Source organism: Hoplias malabaricus, chromosome 13 (assembly GCF_029633855.1).
Source record: "Hoplias malabaricus isolate fHopMal1 chromosome 13, fHopMal1.hap1, whole genome shotgun sequence".
In the NCBI taxonomy this organism is placed as follows: Eukaryota; Metazoa; Chordata; class Actinopteri; order Characiformes; family Erythrinidae; genus Hoplias; species Hoplias malabaricus.
This window is the reverse complement of record NC_089812.1, coordinates 26845691-26862912: the sequence shown is the minus strand read 5'-3', so window position 1 is coordinate 26862912 and position 17222 is coordinate 26845691. Positions and strand designations below refer to the sequence as shown.

At 42.9% G+C, this 17222-nt stretch overlaps 3 protein-coding genes across 3 annotated transcripts; 2 read left to right on the top strand and 1 right to left on the bottom strand.

Moving 5' to 3' along the window:
- Positions 1-459: 459 nt before the first annotated feature.
- LOC136664584 (heat shock 70 kDa protein-like) lies at positions 460-3517 on the top strand. The gene is made up of 2 exons (XM_066641839.1): positions 460-577; positions 1212-3517. Exon 2 carries the CDS (start codon positions 1231-1233, stop codon positions 3160-3162), a length of 1932 nt encoding a protein of 643 aa, XP_066497936.1. The 5' UTR covers positions 460-577; positions 1212-1230; the 3' UTR covers positions 3163-3517.
- A 6512-nt stretch (positions 3518-10029) lies between these two features.
- Positions 10030-13143, bottom strand: LOC136664992 (heat shock 70 kDa protein-like). The gene is made up of 2 exons (XM_066642530.1): positions 12972-13143; positions 10030-12330 (listed from the first exon to the last, which is right to left on the bottom strand). Exon 2 carries the CDS (start codon positions 12309-12311, stop codon positions 10380-10382), a length of 1932 nt encoding a protein of 643 aa, XP_066498627.1. The 5' UTR covers positions 12312-12330; positions 12972-13143; the 3' UTR covers positions 10030-10379.
- A 733-nt stretch (positions 13144-13876) lies between these two features.
- On the top strand, positions 13877-16941 carry hsp70.3 (heat shock cognate 70-kd protein, tandem duplicate 3). The gene is made up of 2 exons (XM_066642632.1): positions 13877-14014; positions 14649-16941. The coding sequence occupies exon 2, from the start codon at positions 14668-14670 to the stop codon at positions 16597-16599; it is 1932 nt and encodes a 643-aa protein (XP_066498729.1). The 5' UTR covers positions 13877-14014; positions 14649-14667; the 3' UTR covers positions 16600-16941.
- Positions 16942-17222: the final 281 nt, after the last annotated feature.

The following is a 17222-nucleotide window of genomic DNA, read 5'->3' as shown; positions in this document are numbered from 1 at the left end:
TTTTTTTAAAAAGGGACAAAGAGTTGCCGTGCATTCTGTACACAATCATGACACACATCACGATATGTATCTTATTCAATATTTCCCTCTTCATCTTAATGTGGATGCTGTATTGTAAGATGAATATTATTGCTCCATAAATAAACCTGACTTAATCTTAACACCTAAATCCATTCAAAATGACTCATATTTAGTATTCAATATAAATTATTACAGGAACAATTTTCCGTATCAAAAGAAGAGAAAAGGATAAAAAGAAAATGAAAATAACCCCAAAGAAGTGTCTGGAAAGCGCTCCTGTGCTCTCGACGAGTGGTGTCTTCCTGAGTCGAGTCGTCGGGGGCTGGGCCTCGTCAGCGCATTTGGTTCTGATTGGTCAGTTCTGTTAGATCTTTGTAGAAAGACCGAGAAGAGTGGAGAAGAGACGGTGAGAGTCAGAGCTGAGTATAAAACACCGGCGAACGGTGTAACAGCAGAACTATAAACTGAGTACAGAGTGGAACAGAAACGAAGAAGGATAAAGAAGAGGCTTCATCAGCTAAACTTCATCTACGCTCACTACTGAATCCTATCGACTGTAAGAACTAGTCTTTATTTCTTTTTCTTTGTGAAATTATGTTTTCATGTAGAGGCAAGAGATGCTGTTAAAGTCAACGTATAGTAAAAGTCTTATATGTACTATAATACTATAATCTACTATAATATAATAATAATATTAATATATGTAAAAAATCTTTCTGGTTGTTTCAGGAATAAGGACTACAACTAAATAGTAGTAGTAATGATTATGAGGTTATATGCAAATTCGCATGTATTTTGTGTAGTGACAATGTGATTGCAGTCATATCTCTAATTATGACCATAAAGTGACAAAAATATAAACAAAAACACTCTCAATCAACAATTAAGTCAACATATCATCCAAAAACCATTAGTAAAGTGAATAATTATAATCAGAGAGAAAAGTGTTTGTGTAGTTAATTATAAAACTCAAAAATGATGAATACTGTAAAATAATATTACTCGTCTGACTCTCTGAACTCAGCATAAACTACAATAGAATTATTTGTTTTCTAATAATTTCGTACTGTTATAGGTACTAATAGGTTTTTTAAACATAGGTTACTTTTTAATGTACAACTTTACACAACCATTATTTTACCAATGCACTCATATTGATCAGTGAATCCAATTCATATGTTTCATTACAGGCACCAGAAAATAGTCAGAATGTCATCTGCAAAAGGAACTGCCATTGGCATTGACCTGGGCACTACCTACTCTTGTGTGGGGGTGTTTCAGCACGGAAAAGTGGAGATCATCGCCAATGACCAGGGAAACAGGACCACACCCAGTTATGTGGCCTTCACAGACACAGAGAGGCTCATTGGAGACGCTGCGAAAAACCAAGTGGCTGTGAACCCCAACAACACAGTGTTTGACGCCAAGAGACTGATCGGCCGCAAGTTTGACGATCCCGTCGTCCAGTCGGACATGAAGCACTGGCCCTTCCAAGTGACCAGTGATGGAGGCAAGCCTAAGGTTAAAGTGGAGCACAAAGGAGAGACCAAGACCTTCTACCCTGAAGAGATCTCCTCCATGGTTCTGGTGAAAATGAAAGAAATCGCAGAGGCCTATCTTGGACAGAAAGTGACAAACGCTGTTGTTACTGTACCTGCCTACTTCAATGACTCTCAGAGGCAGGCCACCAAAGACGCCGGGGTGATTGCTGGTCTGAATGTGCTGAGGATCATCAATGAACCCACGGCTGCAGCCATCGCATATGGCCTGGACAAAGGCAAGCAAGGAGAGCGGAACGTCCTGATCTTTGACCTGGGAGGCGGTACCTTCGATGTGTCCATCCTGACCATTGAAGACGGCATTTTTGAGGTGAAAGCCACAGCAGGAGACACTCACCTGGGTGGGGAGGACTTTGACAACCGCCTGGTCAACCACTTTGTGGAGGAATTCAAGAGGAAACACAAGAAGGACATCAGCCAGAACAAGCGGGCCCTGAGGAGGCTCCGTACGGCGTGTGAGAGAGCCAAGAGAACCCTGTCCTCCAGCTCTCAGGCCAGCATTGAAATCGACTCCCTCTATGAGGGCATTGACTTCTACACGTCCATCACCAGAGCACGATTTGAGGAGATGTGCTCAGACCTGTTCAGGGGAACTCTAGAGCCAGTGGAGAAAGCACTGAGAGACGCAAAGATGGACAAGTCCCAGATCCACGACATTGTTCTGGTCGGCGGTTCTACAAGAATCCCCAAGATCCAGAAGCTGCTGCAGGATTTCTTCAACGGCCGTGAACTGAACAAAAGCATCAACCCAGACGAGGCAGTAGCTTATGGTGCTGCAGTTCAGGCCGCCATTCTCATGGGCGACACCTCTGGAAACGTGCAGGATCTGCTGCTGCTGGACGTGGCCCCGCTGTCGCTGGGCATTGAGACTGCAGGAGGTGTCATGACTGCTCTGATCAAGCGCAACACTACCATCCCCACCAAGCAGACGCAGACCTTCAGCACGTACGCAGACAATCAGCCTGGGGTTCTGATCCAAGTGTATGAAGGAGAGAGAGTCATGACCAAAGACAACAACCTGCTGGGGAAGTTTGAACTGTCGGGAATCCCTCCTGCTCCCCGTGGAGTCCCTCAGATTGAGGTTACCTTTGACATTGATGCCAACGGTATTCTGAATGTGTCAGCAGTCGACAAAAGCACGGGCAAAGAGAACAAGATCACCATCACCAATGACAAGGGCAGACTGAGCAAGGAGGACATCGAGAGGATGGTGCAGGAAGCAGATAAATACAAAGCTGAGGACGACCTCCAGAGAGAGAAAATTGCAGCCAAGAACTCCCTGGAGGCGTACGCCTTTAACATGAAGAACAGTGTGGAGAATGAGAACATGAAAGGCAAGATCAGTGAAGAGGACAAGAAGAAAGTAATGGAGAAATGCAACCAGGCCATTAACTGGCTGGAGAACAACCAGCTGGCTGATAAGGAGGAGTTTGAGCATCAGCTGAAGGAACTGGAGAAGGTCTGCAACCCCATCATCACTAAGCTGTACCAGGGAGAGATGCCGGCTGGAGGCTGTGGAGCTCAGGCTCGGTCCACCTCAGGGGCCAGCTCCCAGGGGCCCACTATTGAGGAAGTGGACTAAAGAATAGACTTGAATATGATTGTCCTTTTGAGGTTGTAATTCTACCTGGAAACTGTTTCGATGCCCATTCTTAGTCCATCATACCATTTGAGTGATATATTTACATTTTTTGTATTGACCAACTTTGGAGTGGAACATGGACTTTGTTCCTATAAAACAGAATGCACACCAGTTGTTAACTTTTAATTTTCTTTCACCATTTTTTATTAATAAAACATTTATTACATGTATAATATCCTTTTATATAGATGTCAGTGACAATTGTACATAGGTTTAAGCATGTGAATAGGTTATTTATAGTACATGCTTTATAAAGACTACTCAGGAACATGAACATTTAAACAGATTAATATTAAATACGAATGTATATGTTATGTATATTTTTAATAAACATTTGATAATTTATGACCAATAAAATCAATGTCTTGTGTTTTCTACGTAAAACTGAAATAAACCAAGGAAACAGAAAATGCATTTTATTTCATCATTGTTTCAATGCTTTAGAAAAAAACTGGATTTTAGCTTTTCCTAAAAAAGTCAGACTTTTTACGTCATACCAGTAATATAATTCAGGATAAGTATACGTTTGTATTGAAAACAACAGCTAACACTGAAGAGACACCTTAATGACTACAGTAGAGCATCAAAGTGCATTTAAGCCTCAAGGCTTTATAAACATCACATTCATGTTTCTTTCTCACGTGTTTCTCTAGTCTCATAATTAGAGCACCTTATCTCAGTTTTTTAGTTATTTGAGAAACTTAAATTTGACAAGTATGGTTTGGAAAAAGGAAAAGTTTTGTAAGTTTTCCTGAATTTTAATTTTGAATTCAGTGACACTGAATCAAAAGATTATAAAGGTAACTAAGTGTGTCCTTGCTTATTCATAGCAGCATAAATTATTATGGATATAAATGTTAACATTAGACCAGTGGAAAAAAAAAACCGTGGCTGTCAATACATACCATAGAAAAGTCACAATGCATTTATGAATACACTGCATAATGTCTGAGACTGTTCTGAGAGAAGGCTTTGCATATTTCAAAATACATAGCCTGTAAAGCACTAAAACTCCCATCAATCCAGTGATAACAGTTCCAATGTTCTACAGGCCTGTGTTGAGAGAATTAATAATACTCTGCATGATGCTTTGTATTTAACCATAAATGGGTCATATTATGAAAATGATTAATGTTTCAGTGCCTGTATACATTAAGTTATGTTTCTAGAGTGACTAATACATTCAGTGAGCCATTCAGATTTTCTACTCTTCTGAGATTACAATGTCAGTGGTGTGAAACAAGTAAAATGTAATTAGGAAAAGCAAAGCATAAATCTACAAAATGATACATAAATGCAGTTACTATCCATCTCTGAACATTATTATCAGGTTTTCTGGATATTTGATGCACTGGGCACTTTTAATAAGCATCGTTTACCTGAGCTTATTTCTATGGGCATTGATTTCAGGGTTAATTTACAGGTCTGACATACTTGGCACTGGCAAGATGAGGGGGCAACCCTCACCATGCCAGTGGGACCACTATATAACCACTTTAAATTTAGAGAGAGATGGTCCAAGGGTTAGGAATAATGAGACAACAGAGAGCTTATATTTCACTCATGAAAATCTCACATGTTTACACACTCCCAAGCACAGTCAAGAGCTTCTGAATACAGCATCTAAATACCAAGCATATAGCCTAAGCTTGTAAAAACACACAGGATTCTGTGAAAAATATATTTTAATGAAGAAGAGGGGTTGCTGCAAGGGTGCCTTCAGCTGCAACCTGAATTTATAGTATAATATATCCACTCATCCATCCATCCATTATCCACGGCTTATCCGGGTCCAGGTTGCGGGGGAAGCAGTCGGAGCAAAGAAACCCAGACCTCCCTCTCCCCAGCCACCACCTCCAGCTCCTCTGGGGCATACCAAGGCGTTCCCAGGCCAGTCGAGACATGTAGTCTCTCCAGCATGTTCTTGGTCTGCCCCGGGGCCTCCTCCCTATTGGACATGCCCGGAACACCTCACCAGGAAGGCGTCCAGGAGGCATCCGGATCAGATGCCCTAACCAACTCAACTGGCTCCTCTCGACATAGAGGAGCAGCGGCTCCACTCCAAGTCTCTCCGGGATGTCCGAGCTCCAAACCCTGTCTCTAAGGGAGAGTCCAGACACCCTGCAGAGAAAACTAATTTCCTGTGATCTCGTTCTTTTGGTCACTACTCAAAGCTCGTGACCATAGGTGAGGGTTGGGACATAGCTCGAACGGTAAATCGAGAGCTTTGCTTTGCTGCTCAGCTCTCTTTTCACCACAATGGACCGGTACGGAGCCCGCATTACTGCTGACGCTGCACAGATCAGCCTGTCAATCTCCCGCTCCATCTTTCCCTCACTCGTGAACAAGACCCGAGGTATTTAAACTCCTCCACTAGAGGCAGGATCTCACTTCCAACCTGGAAAGAGCACTCCACCCTATTCCGACTGAGTTTCATGGACTTGGACTTGGAGGTGCTGATCCTCATCCCTACCACTTCAGACTCGGCTGCAAACTGGTCCAGCAAGAGCTGGAGATCCTGGCTCGATGAAGCCAACAAGACCACATCATCCGCAAAAAGCAGACATGAAATCCTGAGACCACCAAACTGGACACCTTCCACCACTTGGCTACGCCGAGAAATTCTGTCAATAAAAATTATGAACAAAACTGGTGACAACAGGCAGCCCTGATGGAGTCCAACTCCGACTGGAAACCAGTCAGACTTACTGCCAGCCTGCTCTGTTTATACAGGGACTAGATGGCCCCATACTCCCAGAGCACCCCCCACAGAATATCCCGAGGGACACGGTCAAATGCCTTCTCCAGATCCACAAAAAACAGGGTAAAAGAGCTGGTCCTGTGTTCCACGACCGAGGTGGATTCCGCATTGTTTCTCCTGGATCCGAGGTTCAACTATCAGTCGGACTCTCTTCTCCAGTACCCCTGCATAAACTTTACCTGGGAGGCTGAGGAGTGTGATCCCCCTATAGTTGGAACACACCCTCCGATCCCCCTTCTTAAAAAGGGGAACCACCACCCCAGTCTGCCAGGACAGCCCCGCATCATCCAGAGCCTTGAGAAACCCGGGGCGCACTTCATCCAACCCCAGTGGCCTACCGCCAAGGAGTTTTCCTACCACCTCGGCCACCTCAGCCCCAGTGATAGACAAGCACCCCCCGGGGTCCCCAAACTCTACTTCTTCTGCGGAAGACGTGCTGGTGGGATTGAGAAAATCCTCGAAGTATTCCTTCCACCGCCTAAAGACGTCCCCAGTCCCACCATATACAGTGTTGGTGGAAAACCGCTTTCCCCTCCTGAGTCACCTGATGGATTGCCAGAAACTTCTCGGAGCCGACCGAAAGTCATTTTCCATGTTCTCTCCAAACTCCTCCCACACCCGAGTTTTTGCCTCAGCGACAGCCGAAGCCACGAGCCACTTGGCTCCTCGGTACCTGTCAGCTGCCTCCGGAGTCCCCCTGGCCAATCAGGCTCGATAAGACTCTTTCTTCAGCTTGACAGCCTCCCTCACCCGGGGTATCCACCACCTAGTGTGGGGATTGCCACCCCGACAGGCACTGACAACTTTGCAGCCACAGCCCCGTTCAGCCGCCTCAACAATGGAGGTCTGGAATATGGGCCATTCTGACTCAATGTCACCAGCCTCCCCCAGGATGCAGTCGAAACTCTGCCGGATGTGGGAGTTGAAGATCTTTCTGGCAGATTTCTCTACCAAACGTTCCCAGCAAACCCTCAGCACACGTTTAGGCCTGCCAGGTCTGTCCGGCATCCTCCCCCACCATCTGATCCAACTCATTGATCAGGTGACAGCTCAGTATAATATATACAGTGATTAATAATGAACATTTTCTTAACCATTGATCAGTGAAAGGTAAAACCAGCTTTCTAATGAAAAAGGCACAATGCCACAAATGGCAAAACGGCATGTTTATCCTGTTCACTAGGATAAAAATAAAAATAAAAAAAAATATATAAAATATAACAATGTTTTTAAAACAGCATTTTTTGGGCTAATTAGGCAGTAAGGACATTATAACACAGCATTTAAAGCTGGCAAATCATCTCAAATTATTTGCATAATATAGCTATTAGTAAATGTCCCTCATGTGTATGAATTCTCCAAAAAGAAGCCAACTAATTAGTATCAGAGGGTTCACACTATGCTCATCTAAATGTGGACAGGATGATATTATGTCTCTCTCTCACACAGTATCAAATCAAATCAAATCAAATCAAATTTATTTGTATAGCGCCTTTTACAACTGACGTTGTCACAAAGCAGCTTCACAGTTTCAGAACAGAACATTTAAATCAAAGCCCAATGTGAGCAAGCCGAAGGCAACAGTGGCAAGGAAAAACTCCCTCGAGGCTGGAGGAAGAAACCTTGGGAGGAACCAAGACTCACAAAGGGGACCAATCCTCCTCTGATCAAACTATAGATTGAATTTTAAATGATCACCAATGAAGTGTCATTATGCTACATAATAATAATAAGGTGAGCAGCTGGTCTGGTCTGGGCCGCAGGAGAATCCAGCAAACAATCTTCCATCAGTGGGCCACCATTTTCTCAGAAAACAGTAAAAGGGAAGCAGTTAGTTTAGTTGAGTGCAGCAGAGAATAAAAGCATGTGAATATTTTCATTAGTGTAGTGAGGGATCTGACTGTAACAGACTGGGAGGAGGGAAACCAGAAGGAGCTCAAGCAAAGCCATCCTATCGCTCCAAGCAAGAGAAATTGTGAGCACATCATCCGGGTTTACCCTGATTCCCCATGTCCATGAGTTCCTGAAATGACAACCTTAAACTAGACAGAGGTTAGTTGCCAAAAGCTAAACTGAACAAGTGTGTTTTGAGCCTAGACTTAAACATAGTGTCTGTGTCTGCTTCCCGACCACTAGCTGGAAGATTGTTCCAGAGCTGAGGGGCTTTGTAGGAGAAAGCTTTCCCCCCGCTGAAATCTTATGAATTCTGGGTACTAGTAAGAGGCCAGTGCCCTGAGATCTGAGTAATCTTGGTGGTTCATAGTGTGTGATGAGGTCTTGCAAGTATTTAGGGGCGAGACCGTGTAGGGATTTATACGTGAGTAAAAGAATTTTGTAATCAATACGGAATTTAACTGGAAGCCAGTGAAGGGCCGATAAGACTGGGCTGATATGATCAAATTTTCTAATTTTAGTGAGGACCCTGGCTGCAGCATTTTGAATTAACTGGAGTTTACTCAAGTTTCTGCTGGAGCATCCTGATAAAAGTGCATTGCAATAATCTAATCTTGATGTAATAAAAGCATGAACTAATTTTTCCGCATCTGGGAGGGATAAGGAGTTTCTTAACTTAGCGAAGTTCTGAAGATATAGGAAAGCTGTTTTTGTAATGTTACCTATATGCTGATCAAATGATAGATCTGAATCAATTATAACACCCAGATTTTTAGCTGATGAGCTAGGGAGAACAGGGAAGTCAAAATTATGTATTAAGTCTGATACCTTATTTATAGCAGGTTTTGGACCTAGAAGGAGAACCTCGGTTTTGTCGCTGTTTAGCAGAAGGAAATTGTATGACATCCAATGCTTCAATTCTTTAACACGGTCCTCCATTTTTTTAGTGTTGGTTTGTCATCTTGTTTGGCTGATGTGTATAACTGTGTGTCATCTGTGTAACTGTGGAAGGTAATGCCATGCCTGCTAATAACTCTGCCCAGTGGTAGCATGTATAATATGAATAGTAAAGGTCCTAAAATGGAGCCTTGGGGAACTCCAAATCTCATTTTTGTATGAATAGAAGAAACATTATTTACTTTTACAAACTGATAGCGATCTGTGAGGTAAGACTTAAACCATGATAGGGCTGTTCCTGTTATTCCAACCATGTTTTTTAATCTTTCTAGCAGAATAGTATGATCAATTGTATCGAAAGCTGCACTGAGGTCGAGTAGAACTAGCATGGATACGCAGCCTTGATCAAGGGCGAGAAGAAGGTCGTTTGTTATCTTCACTAAAGCCGTTCCGGTGCTATGGTGTGGCCTAAAACCAGATTGAAATTTGTGGATAAGCCAGAGTAAAACACATGCCAACACTAGGACCTTGGCACTTATTCCCATCCATACCACTGTGGTTTTTAAAATACAAATGTTAGCATATTGTTAAAACACATGCACTTAATCAAAAAGATGGTATATATATTTATATTTATATATTTTTTTCCAAACTAACTGAACAGATAATCACCTAGGCAAAACTGGTTCTTTGTGGCTAAATATATTGTGAGATATTACAAACTTGGCCATGAACCCCTTTAATAAGAATTTAAAAGAATAAGAAAAGTTTTTTTTGTAATGTACACCCACCTAAAATATGAAGGGGTAATTAGGTTAATAGCTTCGACAGAGGGGACTTAGCTAGCAAAGTCTGAAAAACCGTTATGACAGTTGTAGTCTTGCTTTGGAATTGTAGGCGAATACTGACCCCTCGTGGCCAATTCTCTCAATGATTTTTTAGAATTATCACCTCAAATGTTAAATTGTCTGTGGGACACGAGTCCCACGATTCGTCTCAAGTTATTACACCCACTGTGTCCGAAGATGAGGGTCTTAATGAGGCAATTATTTAGATCAATTCTGTCAGATGTAGGAGATACTCCGGTTCTAGTGTTCTGTGGTTTATTCTCAAATACACAGTGTAGTGGATATTTAAAGAAATATAAAGCTTAATTGTTAATGATACTGCTGATAGAAAAATGATATGAGAATATATTAAGAAACGACAGTTATCTTTTTTTACTAAAATATTTAATAACAATGAATAACCAGTAAACCATATTCACAATATTTACAGGGTTTCAACAAATACTTTTTGTTTTTTTGCTGAAACTAAAGTTGTTACTGAATCTCGTCTTTACAGTATCAAATCATACAGATACTGAATACAGGTACAGAAATACAACACTAAGGAATGTTAACAATCCACCATTAACAGAAGGTAAAAGCGGAACTGATTGGCAGAGTCCACACTTTCTTAATGAGATTCAGACAGAACAGCGTATGTACCACATAATTATGTGATTCATGTCTTGTACTCTTCATGTTGCATATCCATGAACAATGACAAACAGTTTAATCTAATAAGCAGCACCTGAGAGTCTGGATTTTCTTCAACATATTGCTTAGTCCACTTCTTCAATAGTGGGCCCCTGGGAGCTGGCCCCTGAGCTGGACCGAGCCTGAGCTCCACAGCCTCTAGCCGGCATCCCTCCATGGTACAGCTTAGTGATGATGGGGTTGCAGACCTTCTCCAGTTCCTTCAGCTGATGCTCAAACTCCTCCTTATCAGCCAGCTGGTTGTTCTCCAGCCAGTTAATGGCCTGGTTGCATTTCTCCATTACTTTCTTCTTGTCCTCTTCACTGATCTTGCCTTTCATGTTCTCATCCTCCACACTGTTCTTCATGTTAAAGGCGTACGCCTCCAGGGAGTTCTTGGCTGCAAGTTTCTCTCTCTGGAGGTCGTCCTCAGCTTTGTATTTATCTGCTTCCTGCACCATCCTCTCGATGTCCTCCTTGCTCAGTCTGCCCTTGTCGTTGGTGATGGTGATCTTGTTCTTTTTGCCCGTGCTTTTGTCCACTGCTGACACATTCAGAATACCGTTGGCATCAATGTCAAAGGTCACCTCGATTTGAGGGACTCCACGGGGAGCAGGAGGGATTCCCGACAGGTCAAACTTCCCCAGCAGGTTGTTGTCTTTGGTCATGACTCTCTCTCCTTCATACACTTGGATCAGAACCCCAGGCTGGTTGTCTGCGTACGTGCTGAAGGTCTGCGTCTGCTTGGTGGGGATGGTAGTGTTGCGCTTGATCAGAGCAGTCATGACACCTCCTGCAGTCTCAATGCCCAGCGACAGCGGGGCCACGTCCAGCAGCAGCAGATCCTGCACGTTTCCAGAGGTGTCGCCCATGAGGATGGCGGCCTGAACTGCAGCACCATAAGCTACTGCCTCGTCTGGGTTGATGCTTTTGTTCAGTTCACGGCCGTTGAAGAAATCCTGCAGCAGCTTCTGGATCTTGGGGATTCTTGTAGAACCGCCGACCAGAACAATGTCGTGGATCTGGGACTTGTCCATCTTTGCGTCTCTCAGTGCTTTCTCCACTGGCTCTAGAGTTCCCCTGAACAGGTCTGAGCACATCTCCTCAAATCGTGCTCTGGTGATGGACGTGTAGAAGTCAATGCCCTCATAGAGGGAGTCGATTTCAATGCTGGCCTGAGAGCTGGAGGACAGGGTTCGCTTGGCTCTCTCACACGCCGTACGGAGCCTCCTCAGGGCCCGCTTGTTCTGGCTGATGTCCTTCTTGTGTTTCCTCTTGAATTCCTCCACAAAGTGGTTGACCAGGCGGTTGTCAAAGTCCTCCCCACCCAGGTGAGTGTCTCCTGCTGTGGCTTTCACCTCAAAAATGCCGTCTTCAATGGTCAGGATGGACACATCGAAGGTACCGCCTCCCAGGTCAAAGATCAGGACGTTCCGCTCTCCTTGCTTGCCTTTGTCCAGGCCATATGCGATGGCTGCAGCCGTGGGTTCATTGATGATCCTCAGCACATTCAGACCAGCAATCACCCCGGCGTCTTTGGTGGCCTGTCTCTGAGAGTCATTGAAGTAGGCAGGTACAGTAACAACAGCGTTTGTCACTTTCTGTCCAAGATAGGCCTCTGCGATTTCTTTCATTTTCACCAGAACCATGGAGGAGATCTCTTCAGGGTAGAAGGTCTTGGTCTCTCCTTTGTGCTCCACTTTAACCTTAGGCTTGCCTCCATCACTGGTCACTTGGAAGGGCCAGTGCTTCATGTCCGACTGGACGACGGGATCGTCAAACTTGCGGCCGATCAGTCTCTTGGCGTCAAACACTGTGTTGTTGGGGTTCATAGCCACTTGGTTTTTCGCAGCGTCTCCAATGAGCCTCTCTGTGTCTGTGAAGGCCACATAACTGGGTGTGGTCCTGTTTCCCTGGTCATTGGCGATGATCTCCACTTTTCCGTGCTGAAACACCCCCACACAAGAGTAGGTAGTGCCCAGGTCAATGCCAATGGCAGTTCCTTTTGCAGATGACATTCTGACTATTTTCTGGTGCCTGTAATGAAACATATGAATTGGATTCACTGATCAATATGAGTGCATTGGTAAAAAAATTACTGTGTAAAGTTGTACATTAAAAAGTAACCTATGTTTAAAAAACCTATTAGTACCTATAACAGTACGAAATTATTAGAAAACAAATAATTCTATTGTAGTTTATGCTGAGTTCAGAGAGTCAGACGAGTAATATTATTATATTATATATAGTATTCGTCATTTTTGAGTTTTATAATTAACTACACAAACACTTTTCTCTCTGATTATAATTATTCACTTTACTAATGGTTTTTGGATGATATGTTGACTTAATTGTTGATTGAGAGTGTTTTTGTTTATATTTTTGTCACTTTATGGTCATAATTAGAGATATGACTGCAATCACATTGTCACTACACAAAATACATGCGAATTTGCATATAACCTCATAATCATTACTACTACTATTTAGTTGTAGTCCTTATTCCTGAAACAACCAGAAAGATTTTTTACATATATTAATATTATTATTATATTATAGTAGATTATAGTATTATAGTACATATAAGACTTTTACTATACGTTGACTTTAACAGCATCTCTTGCCTCTACATGAAAACATAATTTCACAAAGAAAAAGAAATAAAGACTAGTTCTTACAGTCGATAGGATTCAGTAGTGAGCGTAGATGAAGTTTAGCTGATGAAGCCTCTTCTTTAACTTCTTCGTTTCTGTTCCACTCTGTACTCAGTTTATAGTTCTGCTGTTACACCGTTCGCCGGTGTTTTATACTCAGCTCTGACTCTCACCGTCTCTTCTCCACTCTTCTCGGTCTTTCTCCAAAGATCTAACAGAACTGACCAATCAGAACCAAATGTGCTGACGAGGCCCAGCCCCCGATGATTCAGGAACGTACCATTTCACCACCAGAAGGGGGTTTTTAACAGTTCCAGTGAAGAAAAAAGTTTTTTAAAATTGCAATTTAAATTTTACCTGATATTATTTTATTTTATCTTTGCACAAGAATATACCTTTATATTTAGGTTGTTCTCACTAGTGGAGGCTGCACAAAGAGCATTACGTTTTCCATAAGACAGCATTAACTTTATAAATGTGCAGTTGAGTATTTTTTTAAAAAGGGACAAAGAGTTGCCGTGCATTCTGTACACAATCATGACACACATCACGATATGTATCTTATTCAATATTTCCCTCTTCATCTTAATGTGGATGCTGTATTGTAAGATGAATATTATTGCTCCATAAATAAACCTGACTTAATCTTAACACCTAAATCCATTCAAAATGACTCATATTTAGTATTCAATATAAATTATTACAGGAACAATTTTCCGTATCAAAAGAAGAGAAAAGGATAAAAAGAAAATGAAAATAACCCCAAAGAAGTGTCTGGAAAGCGCTCCTGTGCTCTCGACGAGTGGTGTCTTCCTGAGTCGAGTCGTCGGGGGCTGGGCCTCGTCAGCGCATTTGGTTCTGATTGGTCAGTTCTGTTAGATCTTTGTAGAAAGACCGAGAAGAGTGGAGAAGAGACGGTGAGAGTCAGAGTTGAGTATAAAACACCGGCGAACGGTGTAACAGCAGAACTATAAACTGAGTACAGAGTGGAACAGAAACGAAGAAGGATAAAGAAGAGGCTTCATCAGCTAAACTTCATCTACGCTCACTACTGAATCCTATCGACTGTAAGAACTAGTCTTTATTTCTTTTTCTTTGTGAAATTATGTTTTCATGTAGAGGCAAGAGATGCTGTTAAAGTCAACGTATAGTAAAAGTCTTATATGTACTATAATACTATAATCTACTATAATATAATAATAATATTAATATATGTAAAAAATCTTTCTGGTTGTTTCAGGAATAAGGACTACAACTAAATAGTAGTAGTAATGGTTATGAGGTTATATGCAAATTCGCATGTATTTTGTGTAGTGACAATGTGATTGCAGTCATATCTCTAATTATGACCATAAAGTGACAAAAATATAAACAAAAACACTCTCAATCAACAATTAAGTCAACATATCATCCAAAAACCATTAGTAAAGTGAATAATTATAATCAGAGAGAAAAGTGTTTGTGTAGTTAATTATAAAACTCAAAAATGATGAATACTGTAAAATAATATTACTCGTCTGACTCTCTGAACTCAGCATAAACTACAATAGAATTATTTGTTTTCTAATAATTTCGTACTGTTATAGGTACTAATAGGTTTTTTAAACATAGGTTACTTTTTAATGTACAACTTTACACAACCATTATTTTACCAATGCACTCATATTGATCAGTGAATCCAATTCATATGTTTCATTACAGGCACCAGAAAATAGTCAGAATGTCATCTGCAAAAGGAACTGCCATTGGCATTGACCTGGGCACTACCTACTCTTGTGTGGGGGTGTTTCAGCACGGAAAAGTGGAGATCATCGCCAATGACCAGGGAAACAGGACCACACCCAGTTATGTGGCCTTCACAGACACAGAGAGGCTCATTGGAGACGCTGCGAAAAACCAAGTGGCTATGAACCCCAACAACACAGTGTTTGACGCCAAGAGACTGATCGGCCGCAAGTTTGACGATCCCGTCGTCCAGTCGGACATGAAGCACTGGCCCTTCCAAGTGACCAGTGATGGAGGCAAGCCTAAGGTTAAAGTGGAGCACAAAGGAGAGACCAAGACCTTCTACCCTGAAGAGATCTCCTCCATGGTTCTGGTGAAAATGAAAGAAATCGCAGAGGCCTATCTTGGACAGAAAGTGACAAACGCTGTTGTTACTGTACCTGCCTACTTCAATGACTCTCAGAGGCAGGCCACCAAAGACGCCGGGGTGATTGCTGGTCTGAATGTGCTGAGGATCATCAATGAACCCACGGCTGCAGCCATCGCATATGGCCTGGACAAAGGCAAGCAAGGAGAGCGGAACGTCCTGATCTTTGACCTGGGAGGCGGTACCTTCGATGTGTCGATCCTGACCATTGAAGACGGCATTTTTGAGGTGAAAGCCACAGCAGGAGACACTCACCTGGGTGGGGAGGACTTTGACAACCGCCTGGTCAACCACTTTGTGGAGGAATTCAAGAGGAAACACAAGAAGGACATCAGCCAGAACAAGCGGGCCCTGAGGAGGCTCCGTACGGCGTGTGAGAGAGCCAAGAGAACCCTGTCCTCTAGCTCTCAGGCCAGCATTGAAATTGACTCCCTCTATGAGGGCATTGACTTCTACACGTCCATCACCAGAGCACGATTTGAGGAGATGTGCTCAGACCTGTTCAGGGGAACTCTAGAGCCAGTGGAGAAAGCACTGAGAGACGCAAAGATGGACAAGTCCCAGATCCACGACATTGTTCTGGTCGGCGGTTCTACAAGAATCCCCAAGATCCAGAAGCTGCTGCAGGATTTCTTCAACGGCCGTGAACTGAACAAAAGCATCAACCCAGACGAGGCAGTAGCTTATGGTGCTGCAGTTCAGGCCGCCATCCTCATGGGCGACACCTCTGGAAACGTGCAGGATCTGCTGCTGCTGGACGTGGCCCCGCTGTCGCTGGGCATTGAGACTGCAGGAGGTGTCATGACTGCTCTGATCAAGCGCAACACTACCATCCCCACCAAGCAGACGCAGACCTTCAGCACGTACGCAGACAACCAGCCTGGGGTTCTGATCCAAGTGTATGAAGGAGAGAGAGCCATGACCAAAGACAACAACCTGCTGGGGAAGTTTGAACTGTCGGGAATCCCTCCTGCTCCCCGTGGAGTCCCTCAAATCGAGGTGACCTTTGACATTGATGCCAACGGTATTCTGAATGTGTCAGCAGTGGACAAAAGCACGGGCAAAGAGAACAAGATCACCATCACCAACGACAAGGGCAGACTGAGCAAGGAGGACATTGAGAGGATGGTGCAGGAAGCAGATAAATACAAAGCTGAGGACGACCTCCAGAGAGAGAAAATTGCAGCCAAGAACTCCCTGGAGGCGTACGCCTTTAACATGAAGAACAGTGTAGAGGATGAGAACATGAAAGGCAAGATCAGTGAAGAGGACAAGAAGAAAGTGTTGGAGAAGTGCAACCAGGCCATTAACTGGCTGGAGAACAACCAGCTGGCTGATAAGGAGGAGTTTGAGCATCAGCTGAAGGAACTGGAGAAGGTCTGCAACCCCATCATCACTAAGCTGTACCAGGGAGGGATGCCGGCTGGAGGCTGTGGAGCTCAGGCTCGGTCCAACTCAGGGGCCAGCTCCCAGGGGCCCACTATTGAAGAAGTGGACTAAGCAATATGTTGAAGAAAATCCAGACTCTCGGGTGCTGCTCATTAGATTAAATTGTTTGTCATTGTTCATGGATATGCAACATGAAGAGTACAAGACATGAATCACATAATTATGTGGTACATACGCTGTTCTGTCTGAACCTCATTAAGAAAGTGTGGACTCTGTTCCGCTTTTACCTTCTGTTAATGGTGGATTGTTAACATTCCTTAGTGTTGTATTTCTGTACCTGTATTCAGTATCTGTATGATTTGATACTGTAAAGACGAGATTCAGTAACAACTTTAGTTTCAGCAAAAAAACAAAAAGTATTTGTTGAAACCCTGTAAATATTGTGAATATGGTTTACTGGTTATTCATTGTTATTAAAGTTTTAGTAAAAGAAGATAACTGTCATTTCTTAATATATTCTCATGTCATTTTTCTATCAGCAGTATCATTAACAATTAAGATTTATATTTCTTTAAATATCCACTACACTGTGTATTTGAGAATAAACCACAGAACACTAGAACCGGAGTATCTCCTACATCTGACAGAATTGATCTAAATAATTGCCTCATTAAGACCCTCATCTTCGGACACAGTGGGTGTAATAACTTGAGACGAATCGTGGGAATTTAACA